Here is a 14,094-nt window from a genome sequence, read left to right on the forward strand (position 1 = left end):
CAGGTTTATTTGTTCTATGGTCGGGTGCGGTATTCATGCTTATATTCTGTGAGATATATTTTCACCTCCAAAGTCTGTTTTTGTGTATTAATGGCGCAAATTGTAGGCTCGTGTTGTGTTGTTAAAATTAAGAACGATATTTTTGTGTCTCTTTTGGTATGTTCGCGAAAGTGATGTTTGTACTAATTACCACTATTTTAAGTATTTGATTTTTCTACAAGACATAAAGGTTTTTCTTTATCAGCTTAAGGATCACATCTGTTACTGTTATTGGATAACAGAATTTATCTCTAAAATGTAAGCCTTTAATGCTTCAGATTATTTTCCACACAGTTTATGTGCCGCTATCTCGCTGGAATGAAAAATTTTAAACTTAAATAGCTGTATCCGTATGCAGCTTGTTAAACGAGCAATCCTATAAATTATACCGAGAAGATAGTCTTGTGGAAAAATTCATGTTTTATAAGAGTGTTATAAGAAATAATTTGATGATGACCTTGTACTTTTCCTGCCTGCTGGAATGAACACAATTGTTAATTGATATTTTTCGTTAGATAGCATTTCTCAAAAGTGTCTTTCAGAGATGGCCATGACAAATTGGCTCTAACACTTAATTTATTTTTCATTGCATTTTCTGGATATTTCTGTATCTTAATCTTTCCACGATCTCTATCATACGATCTCTATCTATCATATATTTTCCACACATACAGTCTCCAGTTGGTCTGTGACAATGTTAAATATCACAGATCACAGCGTTGTAATTGACAAACTGCGGCAGAATAAAAGCGGTCAAGCCCTTTGATATTTCAGATATATTTTCATCTCCAAAATCTGTTTTTGTGTATTAATGGTACGAATTGCAGACTCGCCCTTGTGTATTTCAAATCAAGAACGATATTTTTGTGTCTCTTTTTGGTTTGTTCTCGAAAATGATGTTTTTATGATTACCACTAATTTAGGTGTTTCATTTTCTACAAGACTTGAAGGTTTTTTTTATCAGCGTAAGGGTCACATCTGTTACTGTTATCAGATAACGGAATTTATCTCTAGAATGTAAGCCTTCAATGCTTCAGATTATTTTTCACACAGTCTTATGTGCCGTTATCTCGCATAGAGCACAGGTGTGGTGTCAACTTCCAAGGTTAAGATAACACAACCAAGTGGGAATATCTTTGCACATCTTTTTGATAGTAGTTAGTGAGAGTTAGTTAGGGTTAAAGTTGTAGAAGCAAGACATGTTACATAAGATGAGAAGATTTTGGGATCCAATATTCATGGTGCCTTCCACCCAGTTTGCTCAAGCCATTTCCCCGAAACGTTCAAATACTTGTCTAACTGAGCATCTAATTAAACTGGCGTAATAACTTGTTTGATTTAGGAAATAGGTGATAGCATTCGTTAGCTTGACTCCTTTTTCAAATATCACAGATAACGGTGTTTTAATTAGCAAAATGCAGCAAGGAAAAGGCAGCCAAGCCCTTAGATGTTCAAAGAGGGCAATTTTGTAACTGTGATACTACGTCAGTGAGGGGTATTACAAGATAATAAGTTTTTATCAACTGAACTGATAATGTAAATTGGCCACCTTAAAGAGTTTCTAAAGCATCTGCCACCAAAACAACCTACATCACCATTATATTTTTTAAATCCTTTCATTCTAGGTGCACCATTATTACCACGTGACCTTTTATTTCCTTTCTTTCCCCTCTCCTCCCCGTTATGCCTCTCGGTCCCTCCCCCTCAGCTCCCTCCCTACCTTCCTGGTATGCCATTCGATCCTGGAATTCCAGAATATCTTCGAGCAAAGACGGATATCTGAAAAAAAAAAAAAATGTATGTACTGCTGATTGGGTGTACGTACTAGATTTTCATTGCCATATTTACTCGTCTGTTCAGGTAGCGCAGCAACTTCTGTTGTATGATGATGCAAAATATTTTCGCCGGAACAAATAAATTTTGCACCTGTCGAATGCACGTCTTAGCAGTGAATATGTTGCTACAGGCAGACAACCCTGTGGGTTTGAGGCCGCATGACGTCAGTTATTTGATACGATAATTGGACTCTCGCATTGTTTGTAATTTGCAACGGTCGATCTCGGCAAGACGCAAGTAATCCCGAGAAATGTTTCATAAACGCCGCAAATCATAACATTTCATCCCCAAAATCCACTTCCTGACAGTCAGATAAATGAACTTACTATGTTGTCTCGAGTGATTTTGCGGGGTTTTGAGACAGATAATTCTCCACTTTGCACTGATGCCCCTACAAAGGCAGAAGGCATCAGCCAATCGGAACGAAGCTACTACTGACAGCTTCGTTCCGATTGGCTAATGTTTTTCCGGTTGCGGAACGGAAGTGGTAAAATAGCCTTAGGGGAGGGCTAGTTTGTACTGTCTTTCGACCGACACACTTTGCATTGGCGTGGGGAGGGTCGGGTGAAATCTGAGCTCGGTTAGTGATTCATTTGAATTGTAACATGGTTAATCGAAGGCTTAAGATCGACCTCTTCGGTCCACATTATGTGTCGACGGCGGATGATGAGCGAATGTTGAAAATCGAGCAGGCTTTTCAGGTAGTTAGAGGCGGACAATTGCACTGATTTTTGGCTTGGCTCTTACACGTTTATCGACTTTTAACGCGTCCCAAGCTGGGAGGTAAGCGACGTTTGGAAGCGGAAGAAATTCGGCGAAGTTCTGGAGGCTTTCAGCCCAGACGGCCCTGGAAGTTGCACACCTTGTTTTTCCTTTGCGCGCATACTTTGTGTTCTCTGTGCAATATCTTCTTAAGCATGTATGAAATATTTTCATAATAATAATTACTCCCAAGGTTATGAGAAAAGCGCTAAAACATGTTTCTGTTTTAAAAAATTAAAATGGTCAGTTGCCATACTATTGATTGCAAGAAATGAATTGGATTTTCAATAAACGCCGCCCTTGTATAAATTAAACGCCGCACTCGAATCCCAAATAATTATTTTTTGCTTTCTATTCATTATCATGTGTGGATATTTGCCAGTTCAGTTGTGCATGTGATGAAAGGTGTTTCTGTTCTTTTAGCCAGAGCGAGTTTCACATAAATTATGCGCGAAAACTTGATCATTATGCTTCTGACCGTCATCCATGGCATCTTGAAAAAAATTATGCTCAAGTTTTTCTTTCTGTTCAATTTTATTATTCATAATAATAACTTTTATGCCGGAGTCCCTCGACCTCCCGTCCCCCTACTTTATTCCTATCACCAACAGGTAACACTTGCTAACAATAAAAGGCTTACCGAAGTTCAAAACAAACATTTTACGGAAAAAATTCCAGAAGTGCAAGCAAGAAAAGCAGGCTTGCTGTTGAAAGCACTCAGGATGGAATTCATTTCTTGGTAAACTGTAACGTCAAGGCGGGATTTTTATGAAGTCACTGGCTATAACATTATGCCCAACATTATACTGGCATAAGTTATCTGACCTTAACCAATGTTCTTTAAAGGGGAAAAATATTTACTGTGGCCCATATCTTCTTCGGAACTCAGAGAAATTTTCTCACCGTGAAATATATAGAGCACTACTCATTGCCACGAAAATAATGAATTTACCAGAGAAATGATATTTCTAGATTTGGCCGATGGAGTTTGAAGGTACATGTATTCCATGATAAACCCGTTTTTCATAAATGAGCATAGTGACTCTTCGCTTATATTTTTAAAAAACTAACTCGTACTCTCCAAACTTCCTGCGTGCTTCATATCTCGATGAACGCACGCTGACGTATGAACCAATTGTTAATAGAAAAACTTCTCGATATTAAAATCAGTGGTTTTAAGAGTACTGTTAACTACAATAGAAATTGCTATTAATATGTACCAGGATAGTGGATAGCGTTGAAATCTCGCTCTGATTGGTTGCTCAAATTCCGGATTTCCTTTGTTATTCACCTTTAAGCAACGCGCGCGGGATTTGCGCCAGAAGTTTATTGTAGCCATTGCAAGAATAAATGAATGATTTTTTGTTGTGCTATATTTACTCATTTTTTTTTAGGATATACTAATTCTCTAAAACAACTATTCAACTCACTGTGGATGGCAAGGGTGGACATTTTCTTCGCCGCTTCGCAGCTCGGGAAATATCTTCCACCAGCGACCATCACTTTGGTTAATATTTGTGAGTTATATATTTCAAACAGTTTCTCCTTCTCGCGCGATTGAAAAGAAATCAGTAACCTTATCAACTCAGATGATGAAACCTAATTATCTTGTATCACAATCGCACAAAAAGTAGGGGAAATGTTTAGAAAAGAAAAAGATGTTTTTCACAAAAAGTAAAACATTACGTATTTTAGGATATCGATAGTGGGGGAAATCTTGAAAGCTAGGATGATAGAAAAATTAAGTTTTGTTCACCATTCCTTGTATAAAAATGACAGGAGTAATCAGGACTGGGCTCTAGACACTTCCTCTATCATTATCCGGGATACTGATTGCCATCCAGTGTAAGCATCACCTAATGTATGACCACTGGGACACTTTCCTACCCATAACTCCACAGTAACCCTGCCCTGTGGAATGTTTTCACAGTATCCCTCAAATGATCTGTGATGAAGCAGCTCAGGATTCCCAGATGGCCAATAGTTGTACACAGCAGCCTCAATTGTCATTGGTCCACTGCATTCATTTCCATTAAACTTGAAGAACCATCGATTGCATTTCCTTGAAGTGCCATAGACTCTCATATTTCCCTGGAATGAGACTTTAATAGCTGTATCAGAATGTAGCTTGTTGATTGAGCAATCCTAAAAAACAATGCCATGAATATAGTCTTAGTACAATAAAAAATATTTTACAAGAGTGGTAAAGGAAAAAATTTAATCATGACCTTTTACTTTTCCTGTCTGCAAGAATGCATAGAATTGTTAATTGATATTTTCAGTTTGATAGCATATCTCTAAAGTCTCTTGTTGAGATGGCCATGACAAATTGGCTCTAACACTTAATTTATTTTCATTGAATTTTCTAGATATTTCGATACCTTAATCTTTCCACTATCTCTATCATCATTCAGATGTTTCCACACACACTGTTTCCAGTTGGTCTGTGACACTGCACTATTCACGATTTCTCCTTTCTCTCCTTTAGATCCCTGCTCTCCTTTCACACCCTTGATTCCTGGCGGTCCACTGCTGCCACGTGACCCTTCATGACCTTTCTCTCCTTTTATTCCCATCATTCCAGGTGCACCATTTTTACCAAGTGACCCTGGATTTCCCTTTTGTCCTCTAGTTCCCGTCATACCTCTCGGTCCCTTGACACCAGGCTCCCCCTTAGCTCCATCTTTTCCTTGCTGTCCTTGCGGCCCTGGGGCGCCAGGAATTCCCGGCATTCCTGGTATGCCATTCGAACCTGGAATCCCAGAAAATCCGGGAGCAAAAACGGATTTCTGAGAAAGAAAAAAGAACGTATAGTAATTGGATGGACGTACTTGATGTTCATTGATATTTAATTGTCCGCCGAAGTAGCACAACAGTTTCTTCAGAAGCTAATCACGTTGAGAATGTAACTTCGTTTTATGAGAAACAGCTCAGAACATTGAATGATATCATAACCTTGTCGAGATATCCCTAAAAGAAAACTTTTTCTAGTAATGTTCTACTTTGTATTTGAAAACTTATGATCGATGAGGGATTTGTTTTGCGCTTAGCTTGGTAGACATGGGTAGTAAACTTAGGTGTGACAGATGAACGCTTCATGAAGTACATGCAATTTTACAGTAAAGAACCGCGGATAAAGCATGCTTAAGTGTACCTCACATGGGTCTTTGTCAGCGCCAGCTTGCGGATTCTGTTGTTGAGGACTGGTGGTTGTTCCCACGGAACTTACTTCTGTTTTGGATGAGAAAATTAACAAAGTAGCGAGGATCAGAAGCTTCGCCATTCTTCGATAGTTGCTTCACACGAGCAGTTCGTGTTCTATGAATGAAATATATATCTCCTTATATTCGCGCCTATTTATATCCTAGAGAATTTCCTTGAAATGTAAACTGTAGGAAGCGATGGAGCTAAATGATAAGGAAGTCTCAAGCTACTCGAGATCACACACGTGTAAACAACTTAACTCTGATATCCTTATCACGTTTTTAATGAAGCACGTACCCTCTACAAATACATAGAATTTCCCGGAAACATCTGCGCAATGAAATGTTCCTTTCTGATCAAACGCGACATATTGAGGAGGCATAGAAATTTGATAAAGTCTGTGACTGACGTGATCTTCGTTTGGCCTTTGGACGGTACTCACGTATTCTGCATTAATTATTAAACGTTCTAAATACCGAGTGTTAGACCTTTCAAACGCAGTGTGATAGATTTTCATCTTCAAACTTAACCATATGTATTAACGATACAAATTTTAGACGCGTCATGCTGCAAATCTTGTTAAACTGAAACAATAATGTTTTTGATTGAGGAAATGCGGGATATTTTTAGTTATTTTGACCCGGCCAGTCGTTAGTATCACAGAAAACCGTGTTGTAATTAGAAAAATGCGGCAGTATTAAAGCGGCCAAGCCGTCAGATGTTCAGTATGGTGTTCCTGGAGACCTCAAGCTCATTTCAGAGAATTAGAAAACTGCATGAATTGTCTATCTTCCTGTACATAAATTCAAGTATAGATAACGCATGCTCATTGAAAATTGTCGAGGTTTTTTTTTTTTTTTAATTAGCTAACGCTTTTTTGAAGGGGCGAGTTATCATTTGTCAGTCAAGAACTATTACAGTACCTCATGACTGCTTTGTTAGATCTCCTCTGGAACAGAGGTAAATTTTTCTCTGAAATATATTTAACATTTCTTAGTACAACCTTAGTTCTTAATTAAGCATATTGACCTTTTGTTTATTTTACAAAATTTAACCTCAAAGAAGTTTAACAAAATCTTTCAATTTAGCAAACGAAACTGTTAAGTATCTGTTACTTGATCTAGCTGGCGTGTTAATGAATACAGATGAATGACGGCCATAATGGGATGTTTACACACTGACTTTGTTCGTTGTGAAGCATTTCCTTCTGTACGTGCCTTTTTGTATCCTAAAGAATTTCCTTTAAATGTAAACTCTCAGCTACCATTCTAAAATAAGAATTTTAACAAGGAAGCGATGGAGCTAATCAAATGGAAAGGAAGTCTGAAACTACTCGAAATCACACACGGGTAAATAACTTGACTATGATATCCTTATCACGTTCATTAATGAAGCACGTAATCTACATAGATTCAGAGAAATTACCCGGAAAATCCAGGCCACGTAGCATCCCTTCTCTGATCAAACGTGACATATTAAGGAGGAAGAGATATTTGATATGGTCAGTGACATGATTTCCGTTTGGCCTTTGACCAAATGACCAGTGATTTCAGAAGGGATGTGATAAGGTACGGTGTTATCGAAAACAGCTTTATTTCCTTTCCTTGTTTCCTTATTGGGTGAATTTCCTAGAGCTTCCCAGAAGTTGTGATTATCCATGATCATCCATGAAGATCATCAGAAGAAAACCAGCATGGCCGTGTTTATGACTTGGCATCTGAGGAAGATGATCGGTCACGAGCTCGCCTCAGTTGCAGTGCAGGATGTATCATGTTCTTCATGCTTAGCGTGCGTATATCCAGATATGCCATGGATACATGCGGGAGGTTTGGAGAGCACGAGAGACTCGTGAGTTGTTCGAGACGAAGCTAGGATCATCCTAAGCTTCTAGAACAAGAAAATTCTCCAGACTAAAGCTACTTTTAAAGGAAAGCTAAATTTACTGCTTAGAAGCGAAAAAAAGGAACCAATTTCTTGCATGTAAAAGATTCGCGTAATAGATTTACCATGCTTGAATCGTTGTTTACTCGAATTCACGGCCTGAAATTGCGTAGCTTTGTGTTGAAAATTCTGAAAATTGTGTGCGATTTAAAACAAAATCTCCTAATAGACAATACTTTTAAGACATGTCAACACTTTAATTAGCTTAGATGTTCAGTATGGCGTTCTTGAAGACCTGAATTATCCGTCTTCCTGTACAGACGCTCATGTATGATCAGCGTATGCTCATTGAAAGTGGCATTTAGTTTCAAAATAGTTTCGAGTAACTTTGGTTTCGAGTGTCCCCCTCTGGAAACATAGCGTTATGCCAAACATCATGCTTAGAATTTTTCAATAAGCTCAAAATAACAATGTATGAGCTCATGATATTGCACTATGCGCCATGCACTGCACATCATGCACTGCGCATCATGCACTGCGCATAGATATCACGTAATCAGTTGAATAAGCGCGTGCACTCCCCCTCCCTCCCCCTCCCTCCCCCTCCCTCTCTCCTCCCCATCCCTCTCCCCTCCCCATTCCTAATATCAGAAGGAAAAACTTGCAAATTCTTTAAGTGGGAGCAAGAAAAGCAGTTTCATTATGGCCATTACTAAGGCTACAGAATTCATCTTTTGTCAAAGTGTAACACCATAGGGATTTTTTTTTAACTTACGTCATTATTTCGGCATTATCTTCGATGCTCTTGCTATTATAATTATGCAGTTATGCTATCAAACTTATGTACTGAATACGGGTGAAAAATTTAATCTTACCTTCAGGAGCGTTGCAGACATTCACTCTCAATTATTTCGCATGCCGCTCCAAAAGGCGGGAAAACCGATACAATTTTCCTACTTGTGAAAAAAAACCGTATTACCCTTATGATTAGTCAAACGATATTTTTAACTAACGAGAAAAATCCCATGACCAATGGGATTGCTTTTCATCAAAGAAAAACGATTTTTATTCGGTACGTGAGTTTACACTGAGTAAATCCCAGTACTTCTTTAACACGTTAGATTACGCTATGCAGATTTGTATAATACTGCATCATTCTTCTGCATGGCAAGAGTGATTTTTAGTTTATTGAAAATTTCATTTCACATCTCATGTTTTGACTAAAGGAAATATAATAGATACTATTTTTATGAGTTTCGGCTCTTTGTGCTTGCTCGCCCTTAATCATTTTGTATTTAATTTTTATCGACAGTAAATCACAGATGTGCCACCAGATTCAAAGGACTTACCAGAACAAACAGGATGGAGGAAATATGTCTCTTTAAGGAGAGACTAGTAAATAAAATTTAATTGAAAACATGCTAACTCAGTTGCGAGACTGTGATAAACATTTTTCTTTTGTGTACAAGGGACAACTCTTTTTTCTTCATCAATGTGTTTGAAGGGTTTCAAGACTTTTTTGCAAGAACTGAGAAAAAGACGAAAAAAATGATGATGAACAGTGAGAGATCCTTTCTGGTTGGCGATGTAGCCAACATGAAAAGAAGCATATACAGCTGTATCACTAATGATTAAAAAAACTGTCTTTTTTTTTTAAATTAAAACATGCTCAGTTTTCCTTCACAGGCAGGAACTACCTAATTTACCGCCAACAGTATGTCGTATTGAGGCCTTACATTCCTTTAAATTCTTTAAAATTAATCAGGTATAAGGACTACTCTTCCGTATTAGACATTTATTTTACCTGCTGTGCATAAAATAGGGGAGAGCACTTCACATGTCACGTTTAATGCTAAAACAAACGGATTGCAAATTACTCAGGAAAAACAGGGAGGGAACCAAATTGTCAAGTTTGTAAAAAAAACCAGCTTTTTTTGTGGAGTAATGGAATGGTAACAGGGAATATTTTTAGAGCAAAAGTTGTTACTAACAAAAAGTTAGACAAATATCTTGCGATATTGAAAATTGGAGAAAATCTAGAAAATCACGATGATGGAAGAATGAAAAAAAAGTTAAACTTTTCTTAAACGTTCCCTACCAAGGTCTGTTTCGAAAAATGCAATAGCTCGTGATCCTTGTTTTTTAATTTATGGAAAAAATTAACCGATTTTAAACGACATTGACTCAAAGCGTTCTTCGAGGCGTTGCATATAAGATCATGATTTCCATTCTCGATTAACGGGCCTCCTGCACGTTTTTAACTATATCTTCTTTTTCCACTGATAATTTTTTTTTCTGTCTCTCTGAGTGAAAGGAGATAATTTTTATACCAAAATTATCCAATAAACAATATTAGTCAATGTGCCTTTTCAAGAGCAAAAGATCAAAGTAGCTCGTCCATTGCCTGAAAACCAACACTTATTCAACTGATTACTTGATATCTATGCGCAGTGCATGATGCTCAGTGCATGATGCACAGTGCAATGCTGAAAAGTCATCTTAAGTGCAGGCGATAGGAGTGATCAGGTCTGGGCTCTTGACACTTCTTCTAACTTTATACGGGACACTAATGACCATCCAATGTAAGCCTTACCCAGTGATTCACCGGGACATCTTCCTACCAATAATTCAACGGTCACCTTGCCCTGTGGGATGTTTTCACAGTATCCCTCGATATATCAAAATATCAAGTAGCGATTGTTAGTTGATCCAATACCAAGTTTTCCAAACGCACATCACAAGAATTGTCTGGCAGACAGTAAGGAGAATTACCAATAAGATCTTGGGAGTGTAAACGTTAACCAAAAAGTTGACATATAAAGATCAAACCTCGTACCTGCATGTGCTACAGATGAGATTATTTTGTTGTGTTTATTTATTTACAGCAAGGTTTACTTTGTAATGTGTGGCACTTCTAAGAGGGTGGCAAAGGGTTCTTGCGTGACGCGTGATGGCCCCAAAACTTGCAGGGTGACGCGTGATTGAACCCAAATTATCCGCGTGACGCGGGACCGGACATCACAACTTGATGCGTGGTTTTCTATTTTACAAGTGCGTGACGCGTGATTTACAAAACTTACTAATTAGATATCCGTGATAGTGAACGCTCTTTGGCCAAGAGGAAACCAATCATTCAAAGTAAATAGAGTCTTACAAAGATCAATAAACCATGGCAGCCGTCACACTGTTTTCTGTTCTTTTCCGTCCTTTGCTGACCTTCGCCTGACCTTTGATGTCTTTGATCTTCCAGGTAGGTCCAAACAATCGTAACACAACATGCATAAGTTAATGTAGTTAACATTTGCTTAAGGACTATGTTCTTCAGTGTTCTTTTTGTCGACCGCTTGGTTGTCTAGTTTCAACAAGTAAATCATCTTAATTTGTCTTACAAAAAGCAATATGACAAGTGAAACGCAATTCATTCCAGGATAAAATCGTTGGATACAATATAATTTTCAATAATACATCCGATAGGTTGAAATCTTAGATTGTTAGATTAGTGTACTTACTCCTTTATACGTGACGCGTGATTGGTTTAAAAAAAAAATTACCCGTGATGCGTGATTCGATAGAAAATTCAACGTGATGTGTGATTGGAACCCTCCCTTTGCCACCCTCTTCTGAAACAACTTGAGAGAAAGATCAGCTGAGTTATATTTTTTTGTAAGCAGTCTAGAAACTTGACTGTTTATTCTCAAGATTTGTCTTTTTTTGTTCTCCTGAGCTGCCACATAAAACATTTGTAAATGGAATTGATTGTAGGTTTCACTAATTGTCAATCAACTAAAACTACAATTTTTAGGGGAAGTTCTTTGTTAGCGGAAATTTTCCTCTTTCAGGCATGGAAACCCGGGTCGAAAGGGTAAAAAATAAGAATGACCTATTCCAAGTTGTCTTTCTTGAAGTTCACAATCAGCTTCCAACTGAATTCTCCTCTGCCCCATGTTGCAAAAAGTGATTAAGGACTGGGAACGAGTGAGGATTAAACAGGAAAATGGGAATAAGATGTTTTATCAACCTACCTAATTGGATTCAGATTTGATGAGTAAGATCGAGTAAGTTATGAGCTTGGGCTGTCTGTGCCCACCAACCCTTTGACATTTTGTTGCTATTTTTTTATTTTAATGAAATTAAAGATGTATCACCAGATCTAAAGGACTTTCCAGAACAAACAGGATGGAGAAAATATATTTCCATAAAAAGAAACTAGCTGTGAATACAATCTAATTTAAAAATATTGAATTAATTTTAAAATTCCATGATAAACATTTTCCCTTCAATTTGTTATCATACTATGAATCCCTTGTCTTCATTTAATGTTTTTAAAGGGTCACAAAACTATTTTTCAAGATACTGAGAAAAAGATGATAGAAATAATGGAAAAAAGTGAGAGATTATATCTGGTTTGTAATGTAACCAAAAATACAAAGAAGCACACACAGTTGTATCACTAATGATTAAGGAAACTATTATTTTGTGGACTAACACATGTTAAACAGTTCTATTGCAAAGCAGAGACAAACTCAAAATAATTCAGGAAAAAATTTTCAGGAGGAGATGAAGGTATCTTAACCGGTACATAGCATAAACTAAAAAGTACAGGTATCGCAAAGGTTATCGGTTCAAATCCCGTATAGGCCTGAATTTTTTTCAGGTCTTATTTTCACTGCTGCTTAGGTAGTGTTCATTGCTGCAAAAATTGTTTTCATTTTCACGTCTTTATCCGCAGTTCAAATATATGACTTTCATATATTCACAGTCGTTTAAAAGTACATGTAATTAAAAAGAAACAGAAGGTTTAAGTTGGAGTTAAGGAATCCTCATTACATCCAACATTATCAGGGCAAAAGAGCACCTGTGACAAACAGTAACTCAATTATTGGGCGGTATAGGAAATGTAAGAAAATCATGAAATCTAAATAATGGATGAATGGTAAAAAAATATTCTACTCCAGTCCTCCAGTGAAGATGACAGGGCTGATTAGGACTGGGCTCTAGACACTTCCTCTATCATTATCCGGGATACTGATTGCCATCCAGTGTAAGCATCACCCAGTGGTTCAGTAGGACACTGTCCTACCCATAACTCCACAGTGACCCTGCCCTGTGGGATGTTTTCACAGTATCCCTCGAATGATCTGTGATGAAGCAGATTAACACTCTTAGATGGCCAATAGTTGTACACAGCAGCCTCAATTGTCATTGGTCTACTGCATTCATTTCCATTAAACTTGAAGAACCACCGATTGCATTTACTTGAACTGCCATAGACTCTTGTATTTCCCTGGAATGAGACTTTAATAGCTGAATCAGACTGCAGCTTGTTGAATGAGCAATCCTATAAAAATGTCAAGAAGACAGTCTTAGTGCGAAAAAAAATGCTTTCTCAGGGTGCTATTGGACACAATTTGATGAGCACCTTGTAGTTTTCCTGCCACTAGAATGCAAAGAATTGTTAATTTATATTTTTAAATCGTCGGCATTTCTCAAAAGTATTTTTCAGAGATGGCCACGACAAATTGGCTCTAACGCTTAATTTATTTTTATTGCATTTTCTAGACATTTCTGTACCTTTATCTTTCCACTATCTCTACCATCGTCATGTTTCCACACACACTGTTTCCAGTTGGTCTGTGACACTGCACTATTCACGATTTCTCCTTTCTCTCCTTTAGATCCCTGCTCTCCTTTCACACCCTTGATTCCTGGCGGTCCACTGCTACCACGTGACCCTTCATGACCTTTATCTCCTTTTATTCCCATCATTCCAGGTGCACCATTTTTACCAAGTGACCCTGGATTTCCTTTTTGTCCTCTTGTCCCCGTCATACCTCTCGTTCCCTTGACACCAGGCTCCCCCTTTCTTTTCCTTGTTGTCCTTGCAGCCCTGGGGCGCCAGGAATTCCCGGCATTCCTGGTATGCCATTCGATCCTGGAATCCCAAAAAATCCGTGAGCAAGAAGAAAGAGAAGAAAGAACTTATAGTGATTGGATGAACATACTTGATGTTCATTGATGTTTATTTTCCGCCGAAGTAGTACAGCAATTTCTTCATAAACTAATCACGTTGAGAATTATGCTTCGTTTTAGGAGAAACAGCTCAGAACATTGAATGATCTCATAACCGTTGTAGAGATATCCCTCTAAGAAAACCTTTTCCAGCAATGTTCTACTTTGTTTTGGAAAACTTATGATTGATGAGGGATTTTTTTGTGCTTAGCTTGGCAGACATGAGTGATAAACTGAGGTATGACAAATGAACGCGTCATGAAGTACAGCGATTTTGGAGTAAATAATTGTGGATAAAGCATGCTTAAGAGTATCTCACAGGGATCTTTGTCAGCGCCAGCTTGAGGATTCTGTTGTTGAGGA

The 14,094-nt window shown here is 37.8% G+C and overlaps 2 protein-coding genes across 2 annotated transcripts; both read right to left on the reverse strand.

Moving 5' to 3' along the window:
- Nucleotides 1-3,212: 3,212 nt before the first annotated feature.
- Nucleotides 3,213-5,933, reverse strand: LOC136284370 (collagen triple helix repeat-containing protein 1-like). The gene is made up of 3 exons (XM_066174623.1): nt 5,792-5,933; nt 5,019-5,426; nt 3,213-4,782 (listed from the first exon to the last, which is right to left on the reverse strand). Exons 1-3 carry the CDS (start codon nt 5,918-5,920, stop codon nt 4,423-4,425), a joined length of 897 nt encoding a protein of 298 aa, XP_066030720.1. The 5' UTR covers nt 5,921-5,933; the 3' UTR covers nt 3,213-4,422.
- Nucleotides 5,934-12,690: 6,757 nt separating this feature from the next.
- Nucleotides 12,691-13,551, reverse strand: LOC136284371 (collagen triple helix repeat-containing protein 1-like). Its single transcript, XM_066174624.1, has 2 exons — nt 13,294-13,551; nt 12,691-13,060 (listed from the first exon to the last, which is right to left on the reverse strand). The coding sequence occupies exons 1-2, from the start codon at nt 13,549-13,551 to the stop codon at nt 12,704-12,706; spliced, it is 615 nt and encodes a 204-aa protein (XP_066030721.1). The 3' UTR covers nt 12,691-12,703.
- Nucleotides 13,552-14,094: the final 543 nt, after the last annotated feature.

This window comes from Pocillopora verrucosa, chromosome 11 (genome assembly GCF_036669915.1).
Source record: "Pocillopora verrucosa isolate sample1 chromosome 11, ASM3666991v2, whole genome shotgun sequence".
Classification (NCBI taxonomy): domain Eukaryota; kingdom Metazoa; phylum Cnidaria; class Anthozoa; order Scleractinia; family Pocilloporidae; genus Pocillopora; species Pocillopora verrucosa.